The following is a 25878-nucleotide window of genomic DNA, read 5'->3' on the forward strand; positions in this document are numbered from 1 at the left end:
ACTGAACAATGCAGGTTTGAAACTCCTGTGGTTTAGCAACATAAGTTGCGTAGAATAAGAATGTAAACAGCAGTTTAGGTGAGGGACTCCCTCATATAGAAAAACTCAAAAGTATCTGGATATGATTGATGGCCTGTGGGAGTGAGAATGACACTTGGTGTATACAGAGGGTGTGAAGCAGAGAAATGCTGCAGGTCCCGGCAGGAGCCACTCAAACTGATAATATGAAGGCTTCTTAGCTGGATGAAAGGAGCATTAAAGAATCTTTCTCGTTCGGATGTTAGTAGGGTCCAAATCAGCTTATATGGATCCCAGAGTGACTTTAAATCATGTTAAGACATCATGGGAAGTTGAAGCTAAAGAGCATTTGCTTGCTTGTTTAATTCATAAAATGAAGTGTTGTTTTTATGTGTCCATTCCTGTGACATGTTGGGTAATTATGGGAAACCAGTATGGACGTCAAAGTATGATAAGTTGGATAAAGAAACAGTGGAAGAATGAATGTGTCGGACCTATTTTGGGCTTTTGATTTCAGAGCTCAGTGTTGGTAACGTTATATAAGTTGATGTAACGAGTGAGAAGTGTGTGGCCAATTATTGCTCCAGAGGCTTCTGCGGTCAGAAGTAATGAAGTGTGATTGCCGACTCACGCAATGCAAGCCAAAAGCAACATGTTTTTATAAGATCTCTGGTAACAAGACCATGTCTCAAAACAAATAGGCCAGATGTTTTACTAACACATTCAGTATCGCTAAAATGAAGTGGATCCAGCATGCAAATCACTAAGTCGTCCTAATTTTCTGATAACCATTTTACCGCTATCAGCAAAACTATGTTGCATGATGTTTCTAATTGAGTGAGTCTTCAGAATATCTTTCTTGTTTGCAGGCTCACCTCAAAGAAAGAGCAGAGCAAAGCACCCTTAATGAAAGGATAATCATGGGCTAACTACTCATGTAATTCCCAAAGAAGCACCCTCATATCCATGTTCACTGGATTAAAGTAGGGATACATCTACCTTGACAAAAGACCCCTTTTATTCCAGAGAGGAATAACTAACTCAGATATTGCCAACAGAAAATGTAAAGGTGCATCTCGCAAGAGAACTGGACACAGCTTTGGAAGTGGAGCCCTGTTCATTCCTATGAGATGCTAAAAAAGTTACAAAAATTACCTGGATGATTAGCATACTTATGCACTGTTGTGACCGATAGAGTAGCTGCTATGGTTTAGCACTCCGCTAACTTGAATGTGGACAAAATGATTCAATCGAGCTACTCATGTAAACTTTCTAAATGTTATTGGACCGAACGGATCAAATTCTGACAGTGAAATGATTCACTTTGTGGGGGTTTTGGCACTTAAAAAATGTACTTACTGATTTACAGACTTCTCTTTAAACATGTAAGTCAATGGGAAAAGTCTTTCAGCCACATAACATGTACAGATGTAATTACACTGTTTGGCCACTACAAAAATTGTCTTCAAAGCCAGAAACACTTCTTGAGGGCCTGATTATGCCATATGGGATGGGTGCGCCATCTTGTGAGGTACTTGCTTTCTTACCTCTGTTACCAAAGTATATACACTCAGTCCGAAAACAAGATAGTCTGCAATGTCTGGGTTTGTAAGTGGATGTAGTGCATTAGGGTCTGTATTCCAGGCTTGGGCTGCCAAGTCAAATAGTTTAACATGGCTAGCTTGTCCAAATACTGCTGGTAGACCACTGTAGCAGGCACAGATGACTCTCACAAGATGGCACCCTGTCCAAACAGATTTAACATGTTGTGACCACAGATTTCAATAATGCCTGGATACTGGATGGCAAAACGGTGCCTATTCATCTCAGCTGAGTTGCTTGCCTGGAGAGTACACCAAAAAATGTTTCTAGCTTCTGGATTTACTTCAGCGGTATGTGGCCCACTGAATATGCGCAGTAGTGTTTCTCCTGCTGGCTCCGCCTGTGAGTTCCCGCTCAGCTCATAGACTTTACACTGTGATGATGTTATGGATTTTTAAATTGTTTATCCTGGCTTGGGGAAAGTTTTACAAATATAAAAGCTCCATGGACCGAAACTTCATAATAGAAAGAGTCTTAATTGACCCCGTTTGCAATTTGAGGTATCCTGTCAACAGTTTTACAGACAATGTCTTTATAATGGTGTTCCTTGTGGCCTGGCCTGACATCAGCTTCACATTCTCTACTCAAACTAAAAAAAAAGGTAACTTATGATATGCACAAATTACATTCTACTTAGACTAGCAGCTGAGTAAACTCAGCACATAATAAAAGTTATCTGTAGTATGTCTGCTAGCTAGCTACTTTGCCAGTATTTTCCATTATATGACCAATACAGCACTGTGAAAAGCATTTAAGTTTCAACTCCAGCATGCTACAGGGATATACTGGTATGAATTCGCAAAACAACCTTACATAGGGAATATTTGTTATGAGGTGGCAAATAGTATTCAGCACAGCCAGCAGCGTCATTTGGTGCCGAAAAATGCCCCATTGGAGCAAAAGTCCATTTCTTTGACAACCCCTTATTACCCTGAAGTACCATTTCTCCGAAAACACACACTCCCTAAAATTAGTTACAGTTTCACAACGGCACTTGAGCCACTGATCCCAGGTGGTTTTACCAACCCTTTGTGGCATTTTCCACTGCTGTTTGAGCCACTGAACCTGTTTATCACTGATCTGACCCTGCTATTTCAGCGGCTTTTGTGCCACCAAACGTGGGTGTTTTTAGCCAAAATCTGCTTTTTTTTAACCATAACCTAGTGGTTTTCGTGCCTGAACCTGACCACACATGCACCACAGTTCCTTGTTGAGAAATGTTAAGTTTCAGTGTACTATCTGCAACAAAATTATTACTACTAAACATATCCTTGGTTTACAGAAATGTACAGTGTGAACACTTTTCTGGCAGTTAGGTGTCTGACTGCAAGGAGTGTGTATATTCAGTAAAACGGGACATCGAAGCAATGGACATTTGATTTCAGGATAACGGGTTGTCGGAAAAATGGGCTTTCTGTTCAGTGGGACATTTTTCAGACTAATGGGGTGTTGGAAATTTGAGTCATTGCAACAAGTCCCCCATAATTTCCCTACTGAGAATGCAGTATAAGCCGCTACTGCTTCTACTGCTAATTAGCTAATGTTAGCATGCTAACATGCTAAACTCAAAAACTGAGCATAGTAAACAATATGCCTTTTAAACGTAAGCGTGTTAGCGTGCCGGCATTACCACTTAGCTCAAAGCACCACTGTGTCCATGTGCAGCTTAGCAGAGCTGCTCTTAATGCTATTTAAAGCCATTAGGAGTTATCAGTGACACAGACAAACATCATAACAACATAAAACAGTGCTGTATAAATCCTCTACAACTGTAAACACTTCCCACTCCAAAGGGCTCCTGTTTTATCTTTTATCATACTCCTTCCTCTTTTGCCTCCACCCTCTTCATAATGTAAAACATTGTCATGAAACCTGTCACATAAATCCAAACCAGGGACCTTTACTTCTCCCTCAGCCTCTAATGACTTCGTCTGGCTCCAGCCGTGCTCTCTGTCATCCTGTCGGGCGCTCTGTAGGGGACAAGGTTTCCTCTCAGCCTCCTGGCCGGCCCTCACTGACCCTTATATTGAGCTTGCTCTAATTTACTGTCTTTCCTATCTTTATTTATCAGGGCCAAGTGGCACAGCCAAACAATAACATACAGCTCCTTCGGAAGGAAGTATTAGTGGATTACATAGTGGTTTACTTTTCCTGGGCCAGGACAGATTTGTGCGGTTGGCCTCTTTGTTGAGGTCATCATTGTGGAAAGGCAAGAACCTCTGCAGCTGGATCAAAACTAGTACTACTTCAGTGTAGTTGTTTTAGATGATTTGTCAAGAGCCATATATTTGACTGTTACAGATGTTATTGTTGATTAGCCTGGAAATGAGAAGACATTAAATCCATCAAACTCTGCTGACGAGACGCTAAAAAACATCCTCTCGATCCTGGTTACAGCTGTTCCATTTACTCCCTCTACAAATAAATACGCTACTGCTGCAAACAAGATGATAGTTATGAATATCTCTTACACACAAGGATGTTGATCTGATCATTGCAACAACAGGATTCCAATTATGTGCAAGATCACCCCAAGCATAACACAAGTCAGCATCACACACAGGGGTCAGAGGAACAGCTTGAGCATTCCTGCGCAATTAATGCACAATAATGAGAACGGCCAAATAAAACAACCTTCGAACCAGCAGTGGAAGGTAAACAAAGCAGCAACAGCACAGATGTAGATAAGCACCAGGAAACACAGGTGCATTCACTCCAGACTTGGACGTCCTCAGCCCTCAGTGGGGTCGACCACCCGCTCTATTTGGCCCACATAAGCAGAATCGCCTTTTATACAGGAAATGCTGGCTTCCCACCTGCAGCATGCATACCTTATTAGAGGCTGAGACAGAATGAAAACCATCTGAAGGCATTGTTTCACTGCTTTTATGGCTGCCTGCGATGTCGGAAAGAAATCAGCAGATGGTTAACGACACTCTAACGGGCATAATCATCTCTTTAGCAGCCATGGATCAGGGTTATTTGTTTGCATTTTTGACAAGTGTTTAGTATTTGGCTCTAATTTGTGCTGTTTTTTAAGTCAGTGTATCAGAAAGTGCATCTCAGAGCCTCGTAATCCCTCTATACAGAGTGCAGTTTTAAAGGCAGCCAAATAAATCAAACAGGGTGAGATAGTGGGAAAAAATTAATTTCTTTAGCATGATATAATAAACCGTGTCCGTCACTGTGCTGTAATTCAATATACACTGGAGCTGACTGCTGACTCATTAGTAGACGGGTTTACATGTTTGGGGTTATTAAATAAAAACATTAAATAGTGAGCTGAAGAGACCTTTTTGTGTCCTTATGGAGCGTTACAGTGTTTAACAATGAAATCAGAGCAACCTCTACTGGTGGACTGTCACCTTCACATTCACTCTGCATGTTTAAAATCATTGTGAAATGAAATCAGACCTTTTCCCTTTTCTTAGGCAGGATCTTCATCTAGGATCCGTGTCGCCTGAGGGTAGAAGCTCTTCCTTTCCACCAAATTACCTCTGGTTCTTGAACCAGTCCTGTTCAGGACTCTTGGTGGTATCTTTTTGAGCAAAACAAATCAGTAATCTAGGAAGTGTCAAATGCTCAAGAGAGACAAACAGCAGTATTATGAGCTTTTGTCTGTTATTGCATATATTTGATTTTATCCAAGAAACAAGAATGGACCAACTATTAATGAGACCTCTGCACATTCTTTTCTCAGTGATTTCTCACTTGACTTCTCCCTTTTCGTCTTCTCCATCCTCTCTTTCTAACCTGTAGAATATGACATGCCCAACAATGTCGTCACAGTTTGCACTTAAGGTTAAGGAAACCCTGCTGTTTTTTGGTTCCTGCTGGGAACCAGCTTCTGGAGTTCCGAACCAATTTATTTTTTGGTCAAAATGCTGCGAGTGGTTTAAAATTAAGTGCATCAACTGGAGCGTAACCTGTTCCATGTTGGTGGCAAAAGTGCATCAGCGCTGGCCTGCTGAATCAGGTACTTTCTTCCATGACCTCAACAGGTAGAAAAAGCTGTCATTGATTCTATGATTCTCCTCATCTTATTCTTACTGTGCCTGGTGTAAACATCCCCGAGGCAGGGTAGAGCATGTTCAGCTGAAGGAACCACTCTTTGCAGGGCCCCGTGGTCCTGTTCGGTGCTGTTTCTGTACCAGGCAATGATGTTTCCTGTCAGGATGCTCTTGTTGGGATTCTTGCAATTTCCTCAAGCATCTGAGGTAAAACAGTCTCTGCCTTTCTTATGACAAAGTCAGTATGCAGCAGGTTAGGATTAGGATGTCAGTAACATGGACACCAAGGTTCTTAGAGCTATCCATCCTCTCCACCAATGACGCCTTGATATTAAGCCTGTGTAGTTCCTTTCCTGCTTCTTCCCAAAGACCATTATCATCCCTTAGTTTTGCTGACATTCAGGAGCAGGTTTTTGTCCTGGTAGGCCTTTTCATTGTTATCTGTGTCAGCTATCTGTGTTATCTGTATCTGCTGTGTCATCAGCAAACTTAATGACAGTGTTGGAGTCAAAAGTGGCTACACAGAGGAGGTACTCACAAGAAAATGTCTTCTTCACAGATGCCACTGTATCCACAGTCGGTCCAGCTACATGAACACAAACTAAAAGAAGTCAGTGGTTTCTTGCATGTCATTAAAAATTTCTGCATCATGGTTGTGATTTTTTTATTGTCACATGTTAACATAAGTGTCATATATATACAAGGATTTTATTGTGACTAAAACTAACAAAAGGAAGCTGATGAGATTTTGTGATTTCATGTCCTCATCCTGCAATGAGCCTGTTTGTCCTTGTGGGGGAGCACTCACCCTCCTTTGAGAGCGGAATATCAAAGTATACATACAGCCATGCTGCCTTGGTTCGCACAGACGTCCTGTGCTGATGCTCGATGAGTCACTTCCACTCTCTGTGACAGACTGCCAACAGCTGCAGCTTCATGTCCGTGTGCATGTGTGTGTGCCAAGTTCTATTTATAAATAGCCCTCCTCTGCAAACACACATAAAACTACATCATGTATCGTCACATAAAACACAGCTCTTAAAGCAGCACTAAACAGCCCCTGTCAAGGCTCAATATTAGTAAAATATGAAGTCTGGATTTTCATCATGCTAATTTCAGGACGCATGCCGCTCCCTGCTGTCTGAAGTGAGTGGGTGAATTGTGATCTCACTGCCAGCTGCATTGCAAGATTAAACCCCCTCATGCGTAAGCAGGAGATCCTTGTCTCCTGCAGGTATCACGTTCTCTCCTGGTCAGAAGCTCCTTGTGTCTTTCCTCACCTCAGATTAAGTGTCTCCTTTATCTGTGATACTCTCTCTTTAAGTCTTGGCTACATCTGATAGATTCTGATAGTGTGCATAAACTCCAAAATGTTTTGATTTAAGTGTAAGTTGTGAATTATTTTTCTGGATTTAAAGCCTCTGGAAATAACTTGTTGGTAAGATTTTAAAGCCATATCCTACTACTCCAGATGTCAGAGGAATAATACCCAGGGTTGCCTTAAAGAGACAATCAAAAATGTGTGAATTGCCAAGTGTTGGAGATATCGGCCATAGAGATGCCTGCCTTCTCTTAAATATAATGGAACTAGATGGCACTCGGCTTGTGGTGCTCAATGCACCAAAACTACATTTGAAAGACTCGACAGCAGTGTCTCTTTCCAGAAATCCTGACCCAGTTACTCAAGACAATCCACAGACCTTGTTGTGAGCAGTTTCATGTGGGAACTATTTTCTTTCTACTGATCTACACCCGCCAACCATATCACCGAGGAGAAGGAAGCGTACATCTACCCATGCATGAGTGGCCTTGCAACCACAAGGTTTCTACAAAGTAGTCATCCTTAATCTGACAGACGCTTGTTGGGGTGCAGTTTGATGCAGTCTTCTAGTTAGCATCTGAAATGTAAAACTTAAAAGTCAAATGATTAAAATATAACTAATGCACTTCATGTCATGTTTTGGGCCGCATAAAATGTTTCTGCGGGCAGCCATTGGCCTGTAGGCCGCACTTTGAGTAACAGTCCTTTTAATTAAAGGATCTGAATACCCACCTCACCCACCCCTGGTAAAGACAGTGCTAAGCAGAGTGTGTGGACATAAGATCATTTGGTTATCTCCCACTGTGCAAGGTCATCTAAATTTGTGGGGGTGTTTTCATAATGTGCAGAAAAACAGCTGAGGTGAGTAACTGTCAATAGTCCCTTGATTACTAAGAGATTGTCTATCTATCTATCTACATGTCTATCTGTCTATCTGCATTTTGCTTTAAGACTTTTAATAGCTACTGGCAGTATATAGTAAAAAAGGTATACTGTGAGTACATATCAAGTGGCATACGTCTTTGGTGGTCTTTGTATCAGTGCACTCACTAATTAAGCTTAGCACCCCCTGATCCAATGCCCTGTTTACCTCCAGTTACATGCTCCGCAATCTGTGATGAAACATGAGTCCGTAGGGGTGACCGATGTCAGGGAAAGATGATCAGGACGATAGCCTGGGATGACTCGAATACTTTCCACCGTCATGTTAGGGTTTGCTCTCCCCACTTCAGAGCTGTGGCTGCGAGCGTGAGGAGCAGAGGGAAAACTAGTTAGAGAAAACAAAGATTTGCGCAGAGAGGAGATGAATATGTTGTAGCGAATCTGACAGCTGTAAAGAAAGATCACTTAGCAGGTTTGGTTGTGCCTAATTTGACACATTAATACTCATAATCATGTCTGACAAACAGAGCAGCCAAAGGAAGCCATCCACCAACAGGAACATCAAGAAGCTGCGCACTGTTAGCATGGTGAGCAGCCTTATGAGCAGCTGGCAGAAGTGGGTGACGGACAATGAGAAGAAGCAGGCCAGTGAACCCAGCGGCTGGTGTCCGTATTCACTGGGAGGACCAGAAGAGATACCTAGAAAGACATGGGTCCCAAAGAAGCATCCTCTCACTCAGATCCAGCCAACAGAAGCTCCTCAAAATCATGAAATCAGCTCTGGGGAGGCTCAAAAGACAACTCCTCACAAGGAGACCAAAGACACAATCAAGACTGAGGAGGTCAAGACTTCAGCTGAGCCACCATCTGGCATCAAGGTAAAGCAAGTGGTGAAGACAGTTACCAGCGGGGTAACAGAGAAAGGTGCAGGCATCGCGCTCCTGACAGAGAAGATCAAGAGGGAGTCTCTGCCATCAGATGAGGAGATTGACAGGCTTCTGAAGAAGAAAAGCTCGCCGACACGCCGCAGAAAATGCTCCAACATGGTGTCATCTCTGACCAAAAGCTGGAAGCAAGTGGAGAAAGAGCACAAAGTTGGGAAAGAGGGAGGTGGACCAGAAAAGGGACGTACGTGTGGGAGTGATAAAGGTGACAGTGAACATCCTGAGGCAGAGAAGGAGAGGCTGGACTTGGAAGATGCTCAAACACACACGACAAGCTTTTTGAAAGAAGCAGAGCAAGAAGACTCTGAAGAAGAGTCTTACTCAGCAATACGGATTAAAAGACCGTCAATCTCTGCGTGAGTACGATCAGTGTGCTTCATATTATTTTTCCAGTAGGGAGAGGATGTTGTTTTGAATGAAATTTGTTTTGAAATGCTAAGAAAATAGGGGCACAGCACTGACACTCAATTCTTGAAGGTCAGATGAAAAAGGATCTTTACTTTCTCAAAGGACTACTTCACCCCGCAAAGCATAAGTGGTATGTCAGTTACTCACTCCATGTTATGGTGATTCATGAAGAAAACTTTGATTTTCTTACATGAGGTGAACAAAGACTTTAAAAACTGAGAAAATTATTGATGAATTGTAGTCATAGGGGTCCACAGCAAGACTATATCATAACACCAGTTTGCAAACTCTCACACAACTTGTGCAGTGTAAGTCTCATTTTTCCACTGGTTTGCTAAGTACTTCCAAAACAGACATTCCTTTCTGACATAGAACTGCACAGAGAGTTCGGCTTACCTATGCTCTCTTCACAGCCAGACTCCATTAACAAAAACAATAATTTTATCTTGCTGAAAATGGGAACTGCTGGTCTACCACTACCTCGATTGGTTTGTTTACATTATTGCATGACTTTGCTGAATCTGAACTAACCCTTTAAACTTTAGAGGCACACAATAACAAACAAACTAACTGATGGAGGCTGTGGTAGACCAACAGCTCCCATGTTCAGCGAGGTAAAATTGCTGTTTTTGTCAATGGAGTCTGGCTTTGAAGAGGTTTCACTTTTAGTTCAGTTCCCTATTGGAAAGAGCTGTCCGTTTGGAAAGTACTGAGCATACAATTGGATAATAAATTCAACGTAACATGGGTTGAGTGCCTGATATGCAAATGGTAGTTTGGGAGGTGAAGTATTCCTTCAGGAAACTGTTAGCTGTGGAGAGAAAGGTAACTTGATTCGACAGAGTGGGCAGAAATTCGTATCTACATGCCCTTGTGCACCATGAGGTCAAGATGATAAGTCTTCAAGGAAGTAGCAGTTTCCAAAAAGATCAAGCACCTATTTCGTTAGAACTTAAATCAACATAGTCAAAGATTTCAAAGGTTATCTTACAGTATTTGGGTTTCAACCGTGGCATGTTTGGAGAGGCGGGCGTCAAGGTCTCATGGGCAAACAGGGAGGTTTCCTTCTTGTGAGAATGAACTTTGCTTTTGTGATTCTTGCAGTTTAAGGCATAAAAACGTCTAGCCATGATCTCATCTTTTGCTCACTTTTCAATTCTCCTTGCATCTCATGAACAAGACGTTCAGAAACCTGTGAATTAGGTCTGCATTGACCCTTAAGACCAAATAAAAAAACAACACCTTCTTACTATTGAATATTTGCAGCTCCTATTGCAGATTCAAAAAAGATCTGAGCCTATTGTATATTTTTACTTATTTGTAACATAATCTGACCTCCTTCTCAGGTACAAAAAGGAAGCTGAGGATGCCAACAAGATCAACGCCCTTTCCAAGAAATACAGCGCTGTGGGAAACCTCAAGAACCGCTGGCAGGACTGGGCCTCGGAGCACACCGTCAACCAGAAACTGAACCCCTTCAGTGAATATTTCGACTATGATTACTCCATGTCCCTCCGCATCCAAAAGGGTGAGGACGGTTACGGACGCCCCAAGGAGGGATCCAAAACTGCAGAGAGAGCCAAACGTGCCGAGCAGCACATCCACCGCGAGATAGCTGACATGTGCTACGTTATCAGGACTATGGCTGATCCAGACCCAGACGGAAAGACCCGCATCACGTTTGGACGGCTGTTTGACAGATATGTTCGGATCTCTGACAAGGTAGTGGGGATCCTGATGAGAGCCAGGAAACACGGGAAGGTGGCGTTTGAAGGGGAGATGCTGTGGCAAGGCCAGGATGATGGAGTGATCATTACTCTGCTGGTGTGATGTTAACACCTGGGTCAGAGTGGCACTGGCAATCCTCTTACAGGTACTTGTGAAATGACCTCAGTCATTATCAAGCAGGGCTAAGAGGAGGATTTAAAATACAGTCTGACCTGGGTCTATTCAGTGGACGCTTGCAGAACAATATCAAAGGAGTGTGGAGACTACAAAGCTTGGCGGATGAATTCATGTGGATTATCAAAAGAATATTTTGCTGCTATTTCTGTCGACTCTTTCTGTCAGTGTTGTGGACATTTTGAGTTGTAGCTGCCACGCACATATTTTGAAAAAGACTTTGAAGTTTTAAATCAGGAGCTCTGGAGAGTTAGCATTCTAGTTTTTGGGCCGCTTAAGTTTCCATTCAAAGTTCCCATACGTGTCTCTTTCGCACTTTCTTTATGGCTTATGTTAATGAGATACTTGACTACGTGTTAATGTACCAAATAACCATCAGACTCGCAGTGTAGTGCAGCGCAGTAGTTCAAACACGGATTGGGTTTCATTGCCTGAATACCTGCAGCTCAGCATTCATTATACAGCAGCAGGCACAATGCAGAGGAACAGAGCAGACCACAGCACTTTTAAATCTCGTGGCCTGTTCGGCTGAGCCTCTAATGATTAATGTAAGGGGTGACTATGGCTGTCTGGGGGAAAAAAGGAAAGCTTTCCTTTTCACATCCAGTTATTGAGTGTTAGTGGAATTCTTTGCAGTCTGTACAATAATACGGAAACAATTTTAGCAGCTATTTTTGGTGTCTGACATATAGGGGTGATGGGCTGATAAATTGAGAATGCTATTTGTTTTCTTGCCAAGCATACTGTGCATTTGAAGTATTTACTTGCACTCTCATTAAAGGCATACGATGCAGGATTTTATGAAAAGAAAAGAAATGTCCTTTAGTTTTCTATTATTGTATTATTCTGAAAGTCAGTCTCCTCATGAGTCATGTCTTTTTGTCTGTTTCCTGTCACGCCTGCCTCCTATCAGTCTCATTAGTCCTTCCCTATTTCCAGAGTTTTCCCTGCACCCCTATCTTCTATTAGTCTTGTTTGTTTCACCCTAGAGTTCCCTACCCACGCCGTCATTGTCAGCAAACCCCCGTGTTTTCCCTCCTTTTGCCCATGCCCACCTACTTTAGCCGAGTCTTGTTCTTGTGATTAGTTTTGTCCTTTGTCAGTTCATTCCCTGGTTTGCTTTCCCTGCTTGCGCTGATCTCTCGTGTTCCTAGTTGGATTGCTTCTCTGTGGTCATCCTCGTAGTCATGGTACCATCCTGGTTTGTTCTCAGTTTAGTTTTGGTGCTTCTTTCTTTTGTACTTTGAATTACGTCTGCCTGCATCTTCAGTTTCATTACCTGCCTGTCTTGGATGTACTTTATCAGCTACATTAAAGCTTGTTTTTCTGTTTAATCCATCTGCCTGCTGGCTGTGCTGCATTTGGGTCTGCTTTTGTACCGAAACCTTAACAAAAACAATGTATTGAGTCCTTCAAAAGTAATCCCTCTCAATCATGGCTTATAACCCCACTAGAAGTGTGTGGCTGTGCATTTGCCCTCTCTATTCATTGGCACGGCAGACAGGTGAGGCTGGGACTTTATAAAAAAGGTAGTGACTAGGTGCCAGAGCATAAGCAGCATGCATCTAAAAGGAAATCCAGACACACCAATGAAAAAACTTCAACAATAGCTCATAGCAAATCTGGGGTTGACTGCAACTTTAAATGGAAATGCTGTTTACAAGCAGTAGCTGATATGCATAGTGTAGTCCAAGTAGTATTAATCGTTTTTGAACAGCAGGTGAACAGTTCGCTGGCAGAGACGGAAAGCATTGGCTGAAATGCAATCTTGGAATCTGTCATCTGATGAGGAGTTAGCCTCATATAACCTTTTTGAAAATGTATCTTTATTCATATGCCAATGTATCCTCACACAATGAATCATATGATACTTTACGAATTGGCTCCCCAGGAATGACTTTACGTACTTAACGTCAAGTAACGTAATTAGCATTAAGTTACGAAGGTTAGGTTTAGGCAAGTAAAGATACTGTGGTTAGGTTTAGGAAAAGAAACACGGTGAGAGTCATATCCAACAAAACACTGTACACCTGCAGTTCGTAACCTGCAGTAAGATAAATTTTTGGCCACTTGAGGGCAGCAGAACAACAGTGACATGTCACCTTTTAACTTGATATAGTGAACTTGTTGACAAAGTTGCTTATTTATACATCCAACAAATATGGAGCAACGTTACATTTAACTGGAGTTGTGTTTGTGTCCACCTGCTGAATGCAAGGACAGTATTTACTTTACTTTTAGCTCTGTTTTTGGTCTCTACCAACTCCCGAGAGGTCATTTCTCTCCCTTTAGCTGCTGTCTCTAAATGTGTCCGTCTAGTGTGTGGCGCTGAGGCTGTGGTGTACAGTGGGGTTTTTCCTCTGAAAACAACTGCTATGAGAAAACGATGCTTTGAGAGCAATGAGAGGGAACCAAAACAGTAAAGCTGTGAACTGGACTGCTAGACAATGAGGCGAATCTCACTATAACACTCCATAAAGCCTAGAGGAGCTGCAGATTCAGGCGTATTCTCTGATTCATCAGCACAGTGTTTTCACATTACAGTTTGGTACTTTGTTTTTAAACCTTTATCCTAACTTTTGCTTTCTCCCAACACATGAACCAGGTGTAATGTCTTTCTTGTAATAATGCAGGCACTTTTATTTCAGGATATGATTAAAAAACTAAGCTGTCTCTTTCCATCTTACACTGATCATGATACGAACAGTCTGACATGGTGACATGATTATCATGGACACTGGATCATCAAGACAATTTCTTTTTACCCATGACAAAGGTGCTGTACAGGTGGTGGTGTACTTCATAAATATAAACTGTTCAATAATGCAGTCGGGAACAGAAGCCGTGCAATAAATACAACCAGTTCATACCATTAACTACAGTCCTAGTCAGTGTTGGTCACCGCTAACAGGGGCCGAATGCTGTATGCAGGCCAGCCCACAGGCCACCCCTTCAACATGTATCCCACCAACAGTGACACTGAGCTACACTGACCTGGTCAGGTCTGTGTACTCATCACCTTCATCAGAGAATACTGTGCTGCCGATGATCCACCTGCTAACAACACTGCTGAGCACAGAGGAGGGGAGCAGTTGCTACCATTTTTCAGCAATTCTGCCAAACCTATTCAATGACAATCACACTTTATTTCAGAATTTTGGTTAATAATTATTCTGATTGATATATCTATGTCAATGTGACAGTCATTAGTTTAGGGATTTGACACTGGGGTGACCTGGGGAGCTGACTGTATGCAGGGAGGGAAAAGTATCCTAAGGCATCCATTGCTGTACTAAAAACAGCTTGCTGCAGCTACACTGTAGAACAGAGAATGTTTTTGGCTGTTTTACTGACTTTCTCAACTTTGAATGAATGAACTTTACCAACTCTTTAACACACTCCACTCAGCACAATAGCACTTGTTTTACAATTGCCACTTATTCACAAAAATATAATTTTCTTTTCGTTTCTACCCTTTGTTTTGTTGATTTCTTTGTCTCTATTTTTAGTAGGCTTGAATTTATGACTCATGACATTCTCTTTTTCAAAACCCCATTACAACAAGCAGGAAGATTAAGCACAACTACACACTCACACACACACTCACACAGTTACTGTACATGATTATCAGTTAACAGGAAGTCAGAGAAACCCCTCAGACAGGCTGAGCACACCTTAAAACAAAAGAAGAAACCAGGAAGGAACCCGGACATGCATACCAACAAACCAGACACACCGGTTACACACCACACTGAAGAAACAGACAGAATTCCTCATTCTGTCACCTATAGTACCTGTTCATCACTACAGGATATCACTCATAAAATGTTACCATGACATAGGCAGGCAAGTAGTAGGCTGGGCCCCTTGTAACAATTGGTTTTGTTTACATGTTTCCTACTTGCAATACCTGTGCTGCATATTTCTCTCTGGAGATAGTTTACTCCTAAGAGGGCCTTTTATCCTTTACTCAGTTTCTGTTATATATAATGTTACAATATCAGATGTGCATATCAAATATGGCAAGTTTCAGATAATGAGGTAAACGTATGTAATCCAAGTGAGCAAAAACCTCCGGTGTCAGAGTGCTCTGAATATTCTATTCCCAACATTTTGTTCTACTTTTGAGACAAGCTGACGTCAGCTCGTGAAAGATTTCTTTATATGGTCATCTGCTCCAGGCACACTACTGCAAGTGTTTATATCACGGAGCATACACTGCTACATGTAGCCACATGCTAACATCAGTGAAACATGTAATCTTGGTTGCTGATGTTTTGAATTTCACCCCACTTTCAGATCATATTCCTGCTGGGACATGTCCAGTTGTGTTTAGAAGCTTTTATTGGGGATTTTTCACAGTAAAAAGTGCTGCTGTTTTTTGTTGCAGTCATGCCCCGGCTGCAATAACAGTGCAGAAACACTTAGATACGAAAGACCCGGAAAGGCTGACCAGTCAGAGCAGACTGGGTCTGTTCAGGAGGGGGCATAAAGAGACAGGTGATCCAACAGTATTTCATACAGAGGATGACAGGGGGTGATCCAGCACAGACAGAATGAGGAAAATAAAGTGTTTTCTGAAAAATAGAGTAAGGTAAATATGTTCTACTCAAAACCCAAAATGCAACTATGAGCCTGAAAATTAGCATAATAGGTTGCCTGATCCTGGTCTCACTCCTCAGTCGTCAAAAACCATTGCTTGGGCAGTGACTTGCAACGTCAGAAACCAACAGAGAAAAAACGCCCTTTAACGTCGGTATGATAACCAGCCAGTTGCTGTTATAGTTTAATAGAACCTGGCAGCGTCAGGGGGAAACACGGTGGGACAAAGACGAAAGTCAAGGCGACGAAAGTCCAACTGGGACAGGTGGGTGGGAGGGGTGGTGGATGGGTCCAACAAACTTTCAACTTGTCCCAAACTTTCAACTGAGAGAGCAGTGTTCACGTTCTGTAAGATTCTAAAGCCAATCCCTGTTGGGATTTTATCCTAAACCTTACCATGTGTTTTTGTTGTCGAAGGAAAAAACATTAATTCAATTTAATTAATCAATTTGCATTACCTACATAATGCGTTTATTTTGAAAGAGACGTATGAAAACGTTAAATTTCCTGTTAAAAAGGAAGTGTATTTTCAAAAGAAGACAATACCAGGCAGAGCTTGACATGGCGTCCCAGAGTGTCAACAGCGCCAGCTCACAGAGGGTACACTGCACGTCCTATGTGGCCGTGGAAACTCGATGACTAAACGTTAATATGTGACAAGGTCGGAGTGAGAATGTGTTGGTCCCCTTGAATTAATTTGCAGATGCTCCATTTGCTTCCTAATATTCACTTTCAGTACATTGGATAGCCACAACATTTTATAAGGCAAACATGAAATTTCTAACATGTTTAGTGCATCCCACAGTGTTCATTTTCATATGTGGAAGGAAATCAGATTGGACCTCTGAGGACTGTGAGATGTCAAGGTGACCACCCGTCCACTGGGTCCAGTGGTATAATGTTACAAAGTAATAATACTGTACTTTGTAAAAGTACTGTAATGGAAATTTCTACCACTGTCTTATTATGCTCATGACAATGGAAACCACCAGAACAAAAGTGTGTGTTTGTTACTTTAGCAACAGTGTCCTGTAACAGATTCATCTTGTCCTTGGTCAAGCCACACAGAACTGGTTCAAACCTATATTTCTTATCAACTGCTTGCATACCTCTGTTGTGTGACCTTTCTGCCCTGTCTATAAATGTCTGGCTGTTAGTAACTGTTTTCAGCTCTCACTCAGATACTGAAGTCTCTGTATGACCCGATTGCTCTTCTTGCAAAAATAAACCACATAAAAGATTTTGTCTTCTCTGAGAGTCTTTATTCAGTCTCCTAATAGAATATATTCATTTTCTATTACAGTACTTTAGTACAGTATTTTTGGGATTATTGTACTTTACTTGAGTTTTTATATTTCTGTCAACTTCCACTTTTACTCCAATACATTTCCCCTAAGGGTTTTTGTTACTTTAATACTACAAGATGAAGTCAGAAGGCTTGGGGAGTTAGTGATCCTAGCTTGCAAGTTAGATCACAGGTTAATCACATAAAGGCACGTCAAACAAGGGCTCTTAAAGCTGCAGTTAAGTTTTGATTTCCAGTCCAGCCCTGGCTGCATGTCGGTTTAGATGCTACATGCTAGCAACTATATTCAACTCGATGTTGAGACCGACTTCATGATGTAGGCAGAAAATGGCGTACCACAACAGAGAGGGCGAGTAGTGATTCAAGGCGATAAAAATTTGTGACAAGTAACTGTGTGGTGACAGCTCCACTGCAGTGTGTTGCCTTTGAGTTCAAAGGTTTACGTTACAAGTGTAACATATGCTCCATTTTTAAGGTGGTGCACATGCTAAGAAGAAATAAACTTCATGGCCACGTTGTGTTTGTTCACTCATAACTCCATGTGTTTTTTGGGATTAAGTGTGATTAATGTTGGACATTTTTTCCAGTTGCCTCCAGTAAAAGGGAAGCCACTTCTACGTTGATGATGTAGGTGTTTACCTGTGGAGTGACATATTTAAAGCTGTCGAGTTGCTAAGCAGTAAGACACTGTGTTTGCAGAGTTATTAAATAGATAGTGTACACTTTCAAAGGGAACACCACTGTGAGCAAGTGGAGATTTGCTGAAGAGGCGTGAAACTGCTTGACTGTTTCTCTTTGTACATTTGCCCTATAAATATTCAAGTTAGTAATCATAATCTAAAGCAATTATTGAAGACATGTCTAAAATAAGTATGAATAGATATTCAGGATAAACTTGAGTTATTTTGAGACATCAAACTAAAGTATATAACATATGTTTGACTGAAAAGCTGGACGTGATTGATAGACTTATTAATGGGGCATGTAGCGCAGCAACATATAATTATTCCAGCTGGTGTTATGTCTCCAAACACAATGTATGTTTAATTTGATGATAATCAACTTGGCACACAGAGGAGGAAACAATGTAAATATTCCTCAAGCCAGTCACAGACCTCAAAGCCTATTATTCCAAAAGAGGATTGGGCCACTAGTAAAGGTGGATTATGGCACCAATTTTCCTTTAACCTGGCTTGAGCTTGTTCAGTAAAGAACAGGGAACTACTGTTAGAGCTATGGTGTCACTTAACAAAATATTTGCTGAAGGACAGGCATACGTAACATGAAGCTTTGCCCCAACTTTATAAGGATGTATTATGAAAGACTTTGAGACAATGCCCTCCATTGTAAGGATGACGTTCAGCGAGCGATTCAGTGCATGTCATGGTTTCTCTGTAAAAATAGGACAGAACACAAAATGCACACAAAGTTTGACACAACTGTATTGCCGTTACAGAATCATGGATACCTGCTGCTTACTCATTTGAGTCTATAGACATCGTGGTTCGATACCTGTCCTTGAAGTTCATCACACAGTAGCAACAACCCCACATTAGTTGCTTTGCAAGTCCATTGGCATGTGCTGTCATGGGAGATTTCAATGATATGTGTAAACCACCAACACTATGCAAATATATAACAAAGGGTGCATTCAGGTTGTCAAACAGCCTATGGAGGAAAAGGCACATTGACCATATGCATTTGAATACAACACAGTATTATATAGATTCAATAGTGTTGCCGACATATTTCAGTGATCATGAGGGAATTGTACGATATTATTATTATTGTTGTCATTTAACATATATAACTTTTTACAGTGCAGAGGAAGAAAAACTTCAGGCTCCTGCGTTAATGTTTGTGTGGCAACCGAGGCAGAGAAAGGGTTCATTATATTTTTTGTTTATTTTCTTCAACTAGTTTAATAACATTTATATTGTATAATATTATATGCATGTTTCCTCGATGAGTTTTTGTTCTTTAATGTGTGTTCAATATATAAAACATTAAAAAAAAGTTTCTTTTCCTGCATGACAACAGCAACTATAACATGTTTTGACCATAGACTGTAAAATAATGGACATAGCTACCGTGACGTCACTCACTGATTGGTGGACTCCTGTTTTGAAGCCTTGAGTCTGGCATTTCAGCCTTCACCATCTTGTTTTTTTGGAGCCAGAAGTGATCATATTTGGGCGAGAGGCTGGCGCTGTGGAGGAGCGAGGGGTAGATCTGATGTAGGAGCCGAGGACACTATTAGCAGACAGTCAGCCACTCAACAGGTCAATTATATAAAAACTGACCCCCTGTACAGTTGTCAGGAAAGTTGAAATCAGAAACCAAAACAGTTTTTGTACCAGGCTGTAAACATGTTTTTTTTTCTGCTGTAAATTTGGGCATTTTAACACTATGGGCACTATGGGAACTGACTCTGTTTTGGATCCAGCCTCAACTCGCTGTTCAGAAAACTGCAGTTTTTGGCACGCATGTTGGCGTCATTTTTCAGCCCTGAAGGTTGTGGTTTGACAAACATTTATCTCATATCCAACACTTATTCAAAATTGCACTACATAAATATTTATCCAGATTTGGTAAATGAAATAAAGTAAAATTGTGCAACTCAGTTTGCTACAGTGACACCACTGGGTGCCCATTTGCAAAGTTCAATTTTTTGGTAAATTTTACTTTCATCTTGACCTTATTGCACTGCCTTGAATTCTGGTGATCTCAGAAGTATCACCAAACAAATGAGCGTACCCAGTTTAGCTAGAAATGCCCCCCTAATGTTTTTCTACATTGTCTAGTTCCAAAATTAGACCATTCAACATTAGACCTGGTGGACTGGCGGCCATCTTGGATTTGTCCACTCACAGGACTCTCTACAATCACAGGGTTTCACCTCAGAGCAGAGTCGTACATTCTGTGTCACACAGAGTGTTGTGTGCCTGATGCATGTTCTCATTGGGTCGTCTCGTCACTTGGTCCTCAGGGGTCAAATCTGACTTCCCTCCACATCTGCAAATAAATCTTATGGTGTATACTATGCTCGAAATGTCATGCTTTCCTTCGTTCTTGAGAGGTTATCAGCAGTACAATGTCACTTCAGTGTAATGACATCATGACCTAGGTACACTGATTTCGTTTTTGGTACAGCTCATATATACGCTCACTTGCCAGTGTAGGCAACATCACACATAGACAGATGACAATAACATCATCACGCAGTGAGGAACGTTTACACACAGGAAGAAAAGTTGCACATTTAATTGACACATAGAGGAGATGTGTCAGTTTAATTAGCATACCAAAGAGGATTTACAGTCTCTATTGTAGCTCTGAGTTTGAGGACCTGATAATTATGTTATGCACATTTAGACACAGTCACTGAAAAAATGAGATACTGTTTTATTGCTGTGGAGTGCAAAAAGCATTAACACCCACGAAGCTGAATATGGATGTGGGCAATCAAAGGTTTTATGACTTAATGACAAACAGAGCAGCAGCCAACATGATTTCTTTCTTGAATTCAGCCTTCGCCCTGATTTCAACTTTTAAAGGGACAGTTCACCCCAAAAATCAAGAATACATATTTTTCCTCTGTCCTGTAATATTGTTTATCAATTTAGATTGTTTTGATGTGAGTTGTCAAGTGTTGGAGACATCAGCCGTAGAGATGTCTGCCTTCTCTCCAGTATAATGGAACTAGATGACACTTGGCTTGTGGTGCTCAAAGCACCGAAATTATACATTTGAAAAACTCAACAGCAATGTCGCTTTTTCCAGAAATCATTACCCAGTTAGTCAAGATAATCCACAGACCTCGTTGTGAGCAGTTTCTAAAGGTTTCTATTTTCTTTCTTCTGAACTACACCCACCAACAGAATCATCGTGCAGAGGAAAGCATGGACCTACTGCTAGCTCACCCAGCACCACTGTGCTACCTAACGTAACAGCTCAGCCGAGGAGGACGCCATTAATGTTTACATCTCTCACTATCACAAGCCTCTTTTCCATGCAAGCTTCCTTCTGCACATTGATTTGGTTGGTGAGTATAGTTTGTCAGAAAATAGTTCCTACATGAAACTTCACACACACACAAGGTCTGTGGATTATTTTGAGTAACCGCGTCAGGATTTCTGGAAAGAGACATTGCTTTTGAGTTTTTCAAATGTATTTTTGATGCTTTGAGCACCACAAGCCAAGTGCCATCTAGAGGTCGTTTACACGTACACGGTGATTTTGATAAACGGAGACATCTTCCTTCGTTTGTGCCCTTTGTTTACACGCAAATGGAGATTTCTCCTCTGAAAAACGAGTCTTTCTAAAAACTCCAGAGTGGAGATTTTGGAAAACTCCGGTTGCACGTTTGCATGTAAACTGAGATAAACGGAGATAGACGGAGTTATAGGCAGCCCACGTCACAGTATGCGCCGGAACTTGCGCCTGTGTCAAAAGTGCGACCCATGAGTGCGACCTATGTTGCTATGGTGACATGGATACATGGAAGGCTTGAGCTTCTCGTTACACTGCCACCTACAGGTTTGGCATGCTCTTGTGTATATATACACGGGTAAGTGTAAATGAAGAATTTTTTGAAAACGGAGACGGTGAAATGTCCGTTTATGAAAATAGCCAGCAACGTGTGAACAGCCTCCTAGTTCCATTGGAAAGAAGGCAGACACCTGTATGGCTGATATCTCCAACACTCTGAAACTCACATCAAAACAATCTAGACTTATAAATAATGCTACAGGTAAGAGGGATAATGTAGGTGTTTACCTGTGGAGCGACATATTTAAAGCTGTCGAGTGAGGAGTGATTTGAAAGGAGAGCTAACGTTTAAATTAATTAGTGTCAGAGGTGCTGATTTTGTTACCTTCAACAGAGCCTCGCTAGCTGTTTCTTGTAAGCTAAGTTAAGAGCTACAGATCTTCTAATTAAACTCTCATCATCAAAGCGAAAAAGCTTAATTTTGAACTATTCCTCCAAGTAGTGGTATCTAACTTTAAAACTAACTTTAAAGCAGATCTAGAGTGCTTTTGGTTGTTTTGGTCCTATATTCCCTGGAAGAAACTGTGTGATGACGAGATCTATCACAACTGAGTCCATGTGCAAAACTATATCTATCTATCTATCTATTTTTTTTTTTTTTTTGTACTACATTTCTCTGTACATGTTACTTGTTGCTGCATGCATTTTAATCCAAATACTTCTGAGTTTAATTGTAATGAAATGTGCTGTAGCCTAGAAATACAATGACATGTTTTTATGGGGTTTACATTTAACATTTAGATTTAACATTTAGATTAACGTTAACATTTAGCTTTAGATTTAACATTTAGATTTAACATTTAGATTAACGTTAACATTTAGATTAACATTTAGCTTTAGATTTAACATTTAGATTTAGATTTAACATTTAGATTTAACATTTAGATTAACGTTAACATTTAGATTAACATTTAGCTTTAGATTTAACATTTAGAATAACATTAACATTTAGGGTAACATTTAGCTTTAGCTTTAACATTTAGCTCTAGATTTAACATTTAGATTTAACATTTAGATTTAGATTTAACATTTAGATTTAACATTTAGATTAACATTAACATTTAGCTTTAGATTTAACATGTAGATTTAACATTTAACATTTAGATTTAGATTTAACATTTAGATTTGACATTTAGTTTAAACATTTTGATTTAGATTTAACATTTAGGTTATCATTTGATATTTAGATTTTAATGGTGACATTATATTTAACACACTTAAAACATTGCTGTAAATGTGGTAAAAATTGACTTTAAAAAATTCACACCACTTTTTTAAACATTGTTTGAAGCTAAATGCGGCAAAATGTTGCTGTTAATTTCAGTGTGAGCCACTTCATGCCTTGCCCTATCAATAGGAATATTTGTGTGCTTTAATTTGGTGATTTGATTTTTTTTTTTTTTTTTAGGACAAGACACGCGCAAATGCACACATAAAGAGAGTGTGTGTGTGTGGCACAGACGGAGAGAGGCAAAGAGAGGCGCTTTCTCTGCAAAACTGAGGAAACTTGCTTTCCCCCTCATATCCCTCAAAGCGCTGAGCCTACACTTCCCAGGATCCTTTGAGGCGCGGCAGCAGCTGTGCGCTCCGGCTTGCCCGCAGCAAAGTGATGATAACACGCCAAACAAGGTACAATGAGAGAGCGTTGAGTTTTACATTTCGCCTGCTCCCTCACGAGTGATGCCCAGATCTGTGGAGTAGCATTATGGCTGTCGAAGGTAAGACGCTTCACCCCGTGATGTCCACGATGCCACTTCCGTTTCTGTGCTCGTTTTAAACATAATAGTTGGAGTTGTCGTGATGATCGGAGCTGTATGGTGTGCATGCATGGCTCAACCCAGACACAGTCGGGTCACCTGTGAAAGCCTGTGATTGGGTGATATTGCAGCCCTGCTCTCTGTGCATTACGTAGCCCTGGTCATCTTCTGTTATTATTACACTGTGCATGATGTATGTGCAATGGTGCATGATCACACACCATAAAGACTCGTGTTAACGCGCAGCCTCTTTCTGTATTTATATTGTGAGTGTGCGTGTGCGCCTGGTCGTTGGAGACTGGTTAACAGGTCTGCGACCGAGGAGAGGAGCGTCCACTTCTTTTGCATAATCATCCCCGGCGTGCCGTGCGCTCTGTGTTCTCTGGAGGACACCGGAGCTCCGCACAGCTGAGATCAACACCTCTTTCCTGGGTATTTGTTTCTTAGATAATATTCACCGGGCTTTTTTTCCCTGTGTTGTGGCGCAACAGAGCGCTCAGCACTCCGGCTGAGGCTGCTCATCTGGCAGCAGGTGGTGAGACATGTGGACAGGGGAAGTCACCCGCTTCTCCCCGTGATTGTCAGTGAACAGATCAGTGCTATAAGGTGCTCGCTCCGGACATTAGAGGTGAGGAAAGTGACTCGGGATGCTCGGCCAGTCTCCTCACCTTATCGGGGGCATCTTGTGGATCCAGAATCCAATGAGAGGTATGTTGGAGGGGGAGATGGAGGGAGGGGGTGTCACATGCATGCAGCTGGACTAGCTCTCCCTCTTCAAAGGCTTTTCCAGTTCAGTCCACTGTGTGTCTGCCAGTGCAGGTATGATTGGTATGAGACACTCCTGCATACCTAACCTAGATCAGGTTATTCATCTCTGACAGCCATTACAGGGCATTTTATACACCTTGTCCACACGTTGTGCTGTTTGACCTGAACCTGTCTCTCCTGTTCCTCTACTGACATGTATAGCAATGGGCTGCATGCTGTCATGCTGTGTTTGCTGATCAATATTTATATGTGCTGACACTGATGCAGAGTGCTGCTGATGCTCTGCTGCGTGACTTCTCATATTTTCCCATGTTGAGGACCCAAAAGAAGATGCGTGTTAAACTGCTTAACTCCTGTTTTGCCAAATGCAGTGTGAGGATATCTTTCTCTACTTGTGATCCATAGGTGTAGATTTCAGGGGGGGTGCAGGGGACATCTCCCTCTCACTATTTAGAACTTGTGAATTTGTCCCCACACAATTAGAGGTTTGATTTTCTGCCCGATTGGGCCCAACCTGGCGGGTTCGGGCCAGGCCAGGCTGTAATATTTCTCAGTATTTCTTTTTATGAAACTGGCAGTTCTTGTGCTTAAATGGCAGCAGTTGCATTGGATTGAATCAAGACGGTAAGAGAGAGAAAGAGGAGGGGTCATGACAGAGAGAAAGGCAGAGTGATGATGGAATAACGGAGCAATATAGTGGAGATCCAGAGGATAGAGAGAGAGCGTGCATGGGAGAGGGGCTGCAAGGTGACTTGGTTGGCAGTGTTTGCTTCTAGCTCCCCAGTAACTGGGCAGATGTGCATAACATGCAGCGGAGAGCAGTGGTCATCATCTGTGCGCCACATCACCATGGCATCAAGGGGCGCAGCCCACTCTGCCAAACCTGTTGTGCACAAGATGCAGAGCCGATGGCAGACTATTGAAATAACAGAAGGAATAAGAGAAGGAAAAGTTGTGCAAGGAAACACATCAGCCCTTAGCTTGTAAAAAATATTAGAAAATATATATTTTTTTACAGTTGAAATTTGGGTTTTGAGTTGGGCTTGGGTCCAAAACTGCTGCTGTGGTCGGGGCTGTGCAGGTTCATGTAGGGTCAGGACTGATTTTTTTTGGGCGCCAATCAAAGCTCTACCCCAAATGGAAACATGGAAGTGGCAGGGGACTTTTATTTTGATGAAATGAAGGACATTTCCACCATAAGTTGATTCTGAAAAGGCAAAAAATTGATGCATAAAAGTTCACCAGAATGCAGGAAATTAAGTGTTTGGCGCTCAAAATTTCCTAGGGGAGGACCTCAAACCCTTGCAAATTTTGAAACAAAACCTAATATTTTACCTAATGACTACCTGAAAGCCTTATGAGCTCCCCTTGAGGCCTCTTGCCCCCACTTTACCAACAGTTTCTCTATTTGTGCCTTTTTAAGATTGAGAAATGTCTCGTACAAGTTGCACCCCTCTTGCTCTGATGTTGCAGCTTCTTTGTGGTGTTGGCAGCTGACCTACAGGTGTAAAAGATATTGCCATCCATCTCAAAGCTTTTTAATGTGTCTTTAATGATATACGATGAGCACCAGAGCAGCAGTTATGACACTGCCATCCTTCCAGCAGCATATCCCTCTGTATAGTTTCAGTCATGCATCTCTTGAGATTCGTCTTTCAAAGCAGAGAAGAGGAAGGCGGGCCCTAAGGCTGCCTGCAGATGCACTCTTTGTTCCAGAGCTGAATGGTTTGTCCGTTATTCAGTTTTATCCATTCCTTCATCCCTTTCTCGTCTTTTTGTTATCCAGGCTAACACAGATGAATAAAAT

The 25878-nt window shown here is 41.5% G+C and overlaps 2 protein-coding genes across 9 annotated transcripts in view; both read left to right on the forward strand.

Moving 5' to 3' along the window:
- Nucleotides 1–8178: 8178 nt before the first annotated feature.
- Nucleotides 8179–16933, forward strand: abrab (actin binding Rho activating protein b). Its single transcript, XM_049602909.1, has 2 exons — nucleotides 8179–9133; nucleotides 10532–16933. The coding sequence occupies exons 1-2, from the start codon at nucleotides 8346–8348 to the stop codon at nucleotides 11013–11015; spliced, it is 1272 nt and encodes a 423-aa protein (XP_049458866.1). The 5' UTR covers nucleotides 8179–8345; the 3' UTR covers nucleotides 11016–16933.
- Nucleotides 16934–23126: 6193 nt separating this feature from the next.
- Nucleotides 23127–25878, forward strand: part of samd12 (sterile alpha motif domain containing 12) — a 224204-nt gene continuing 221452 nt past the window's right edge. For 5 of the 8 annotated variants that reach the window (XR_007451603.1, XR_007451604.1, XR_007451605.1 and 2 more), the window contains exon 1: nucleotides 23579–24011. Coding sequence is in view for 5 of the 8 variants with exons in the window: in XM_049602670.1 (XP_049458627.1) it covers nucleotides 23951–24011 (61 nt within the window). In the remaining 3 variants the exon portion in view is untranslated. Of the gene's footprint in view, nucleotides 23265–23577; nucleotides 24012–25878 lie in introns of those variants that run through there. The other 3 variants (XM_049602669.1, XM_049602665.1, XM_049602664.1) reach the window with 3 other exon arrangements.

Source organism: Epinephelus fuscoguttatus, linkage group LG17 (assembly GCF_011397635.1).
Source record: "Epinephelus fuscoguttatus linkage group LG17, E.fuscoguttatus.final_Chr_v1".
Taxonomy (NCBI): domain Eukaryota; kingdom Metazoa; phylum Chordata; class Actinopteri; order Perciformes; family Serranidae; genus Epinephelus; species Epinephelus fuscoguttatus.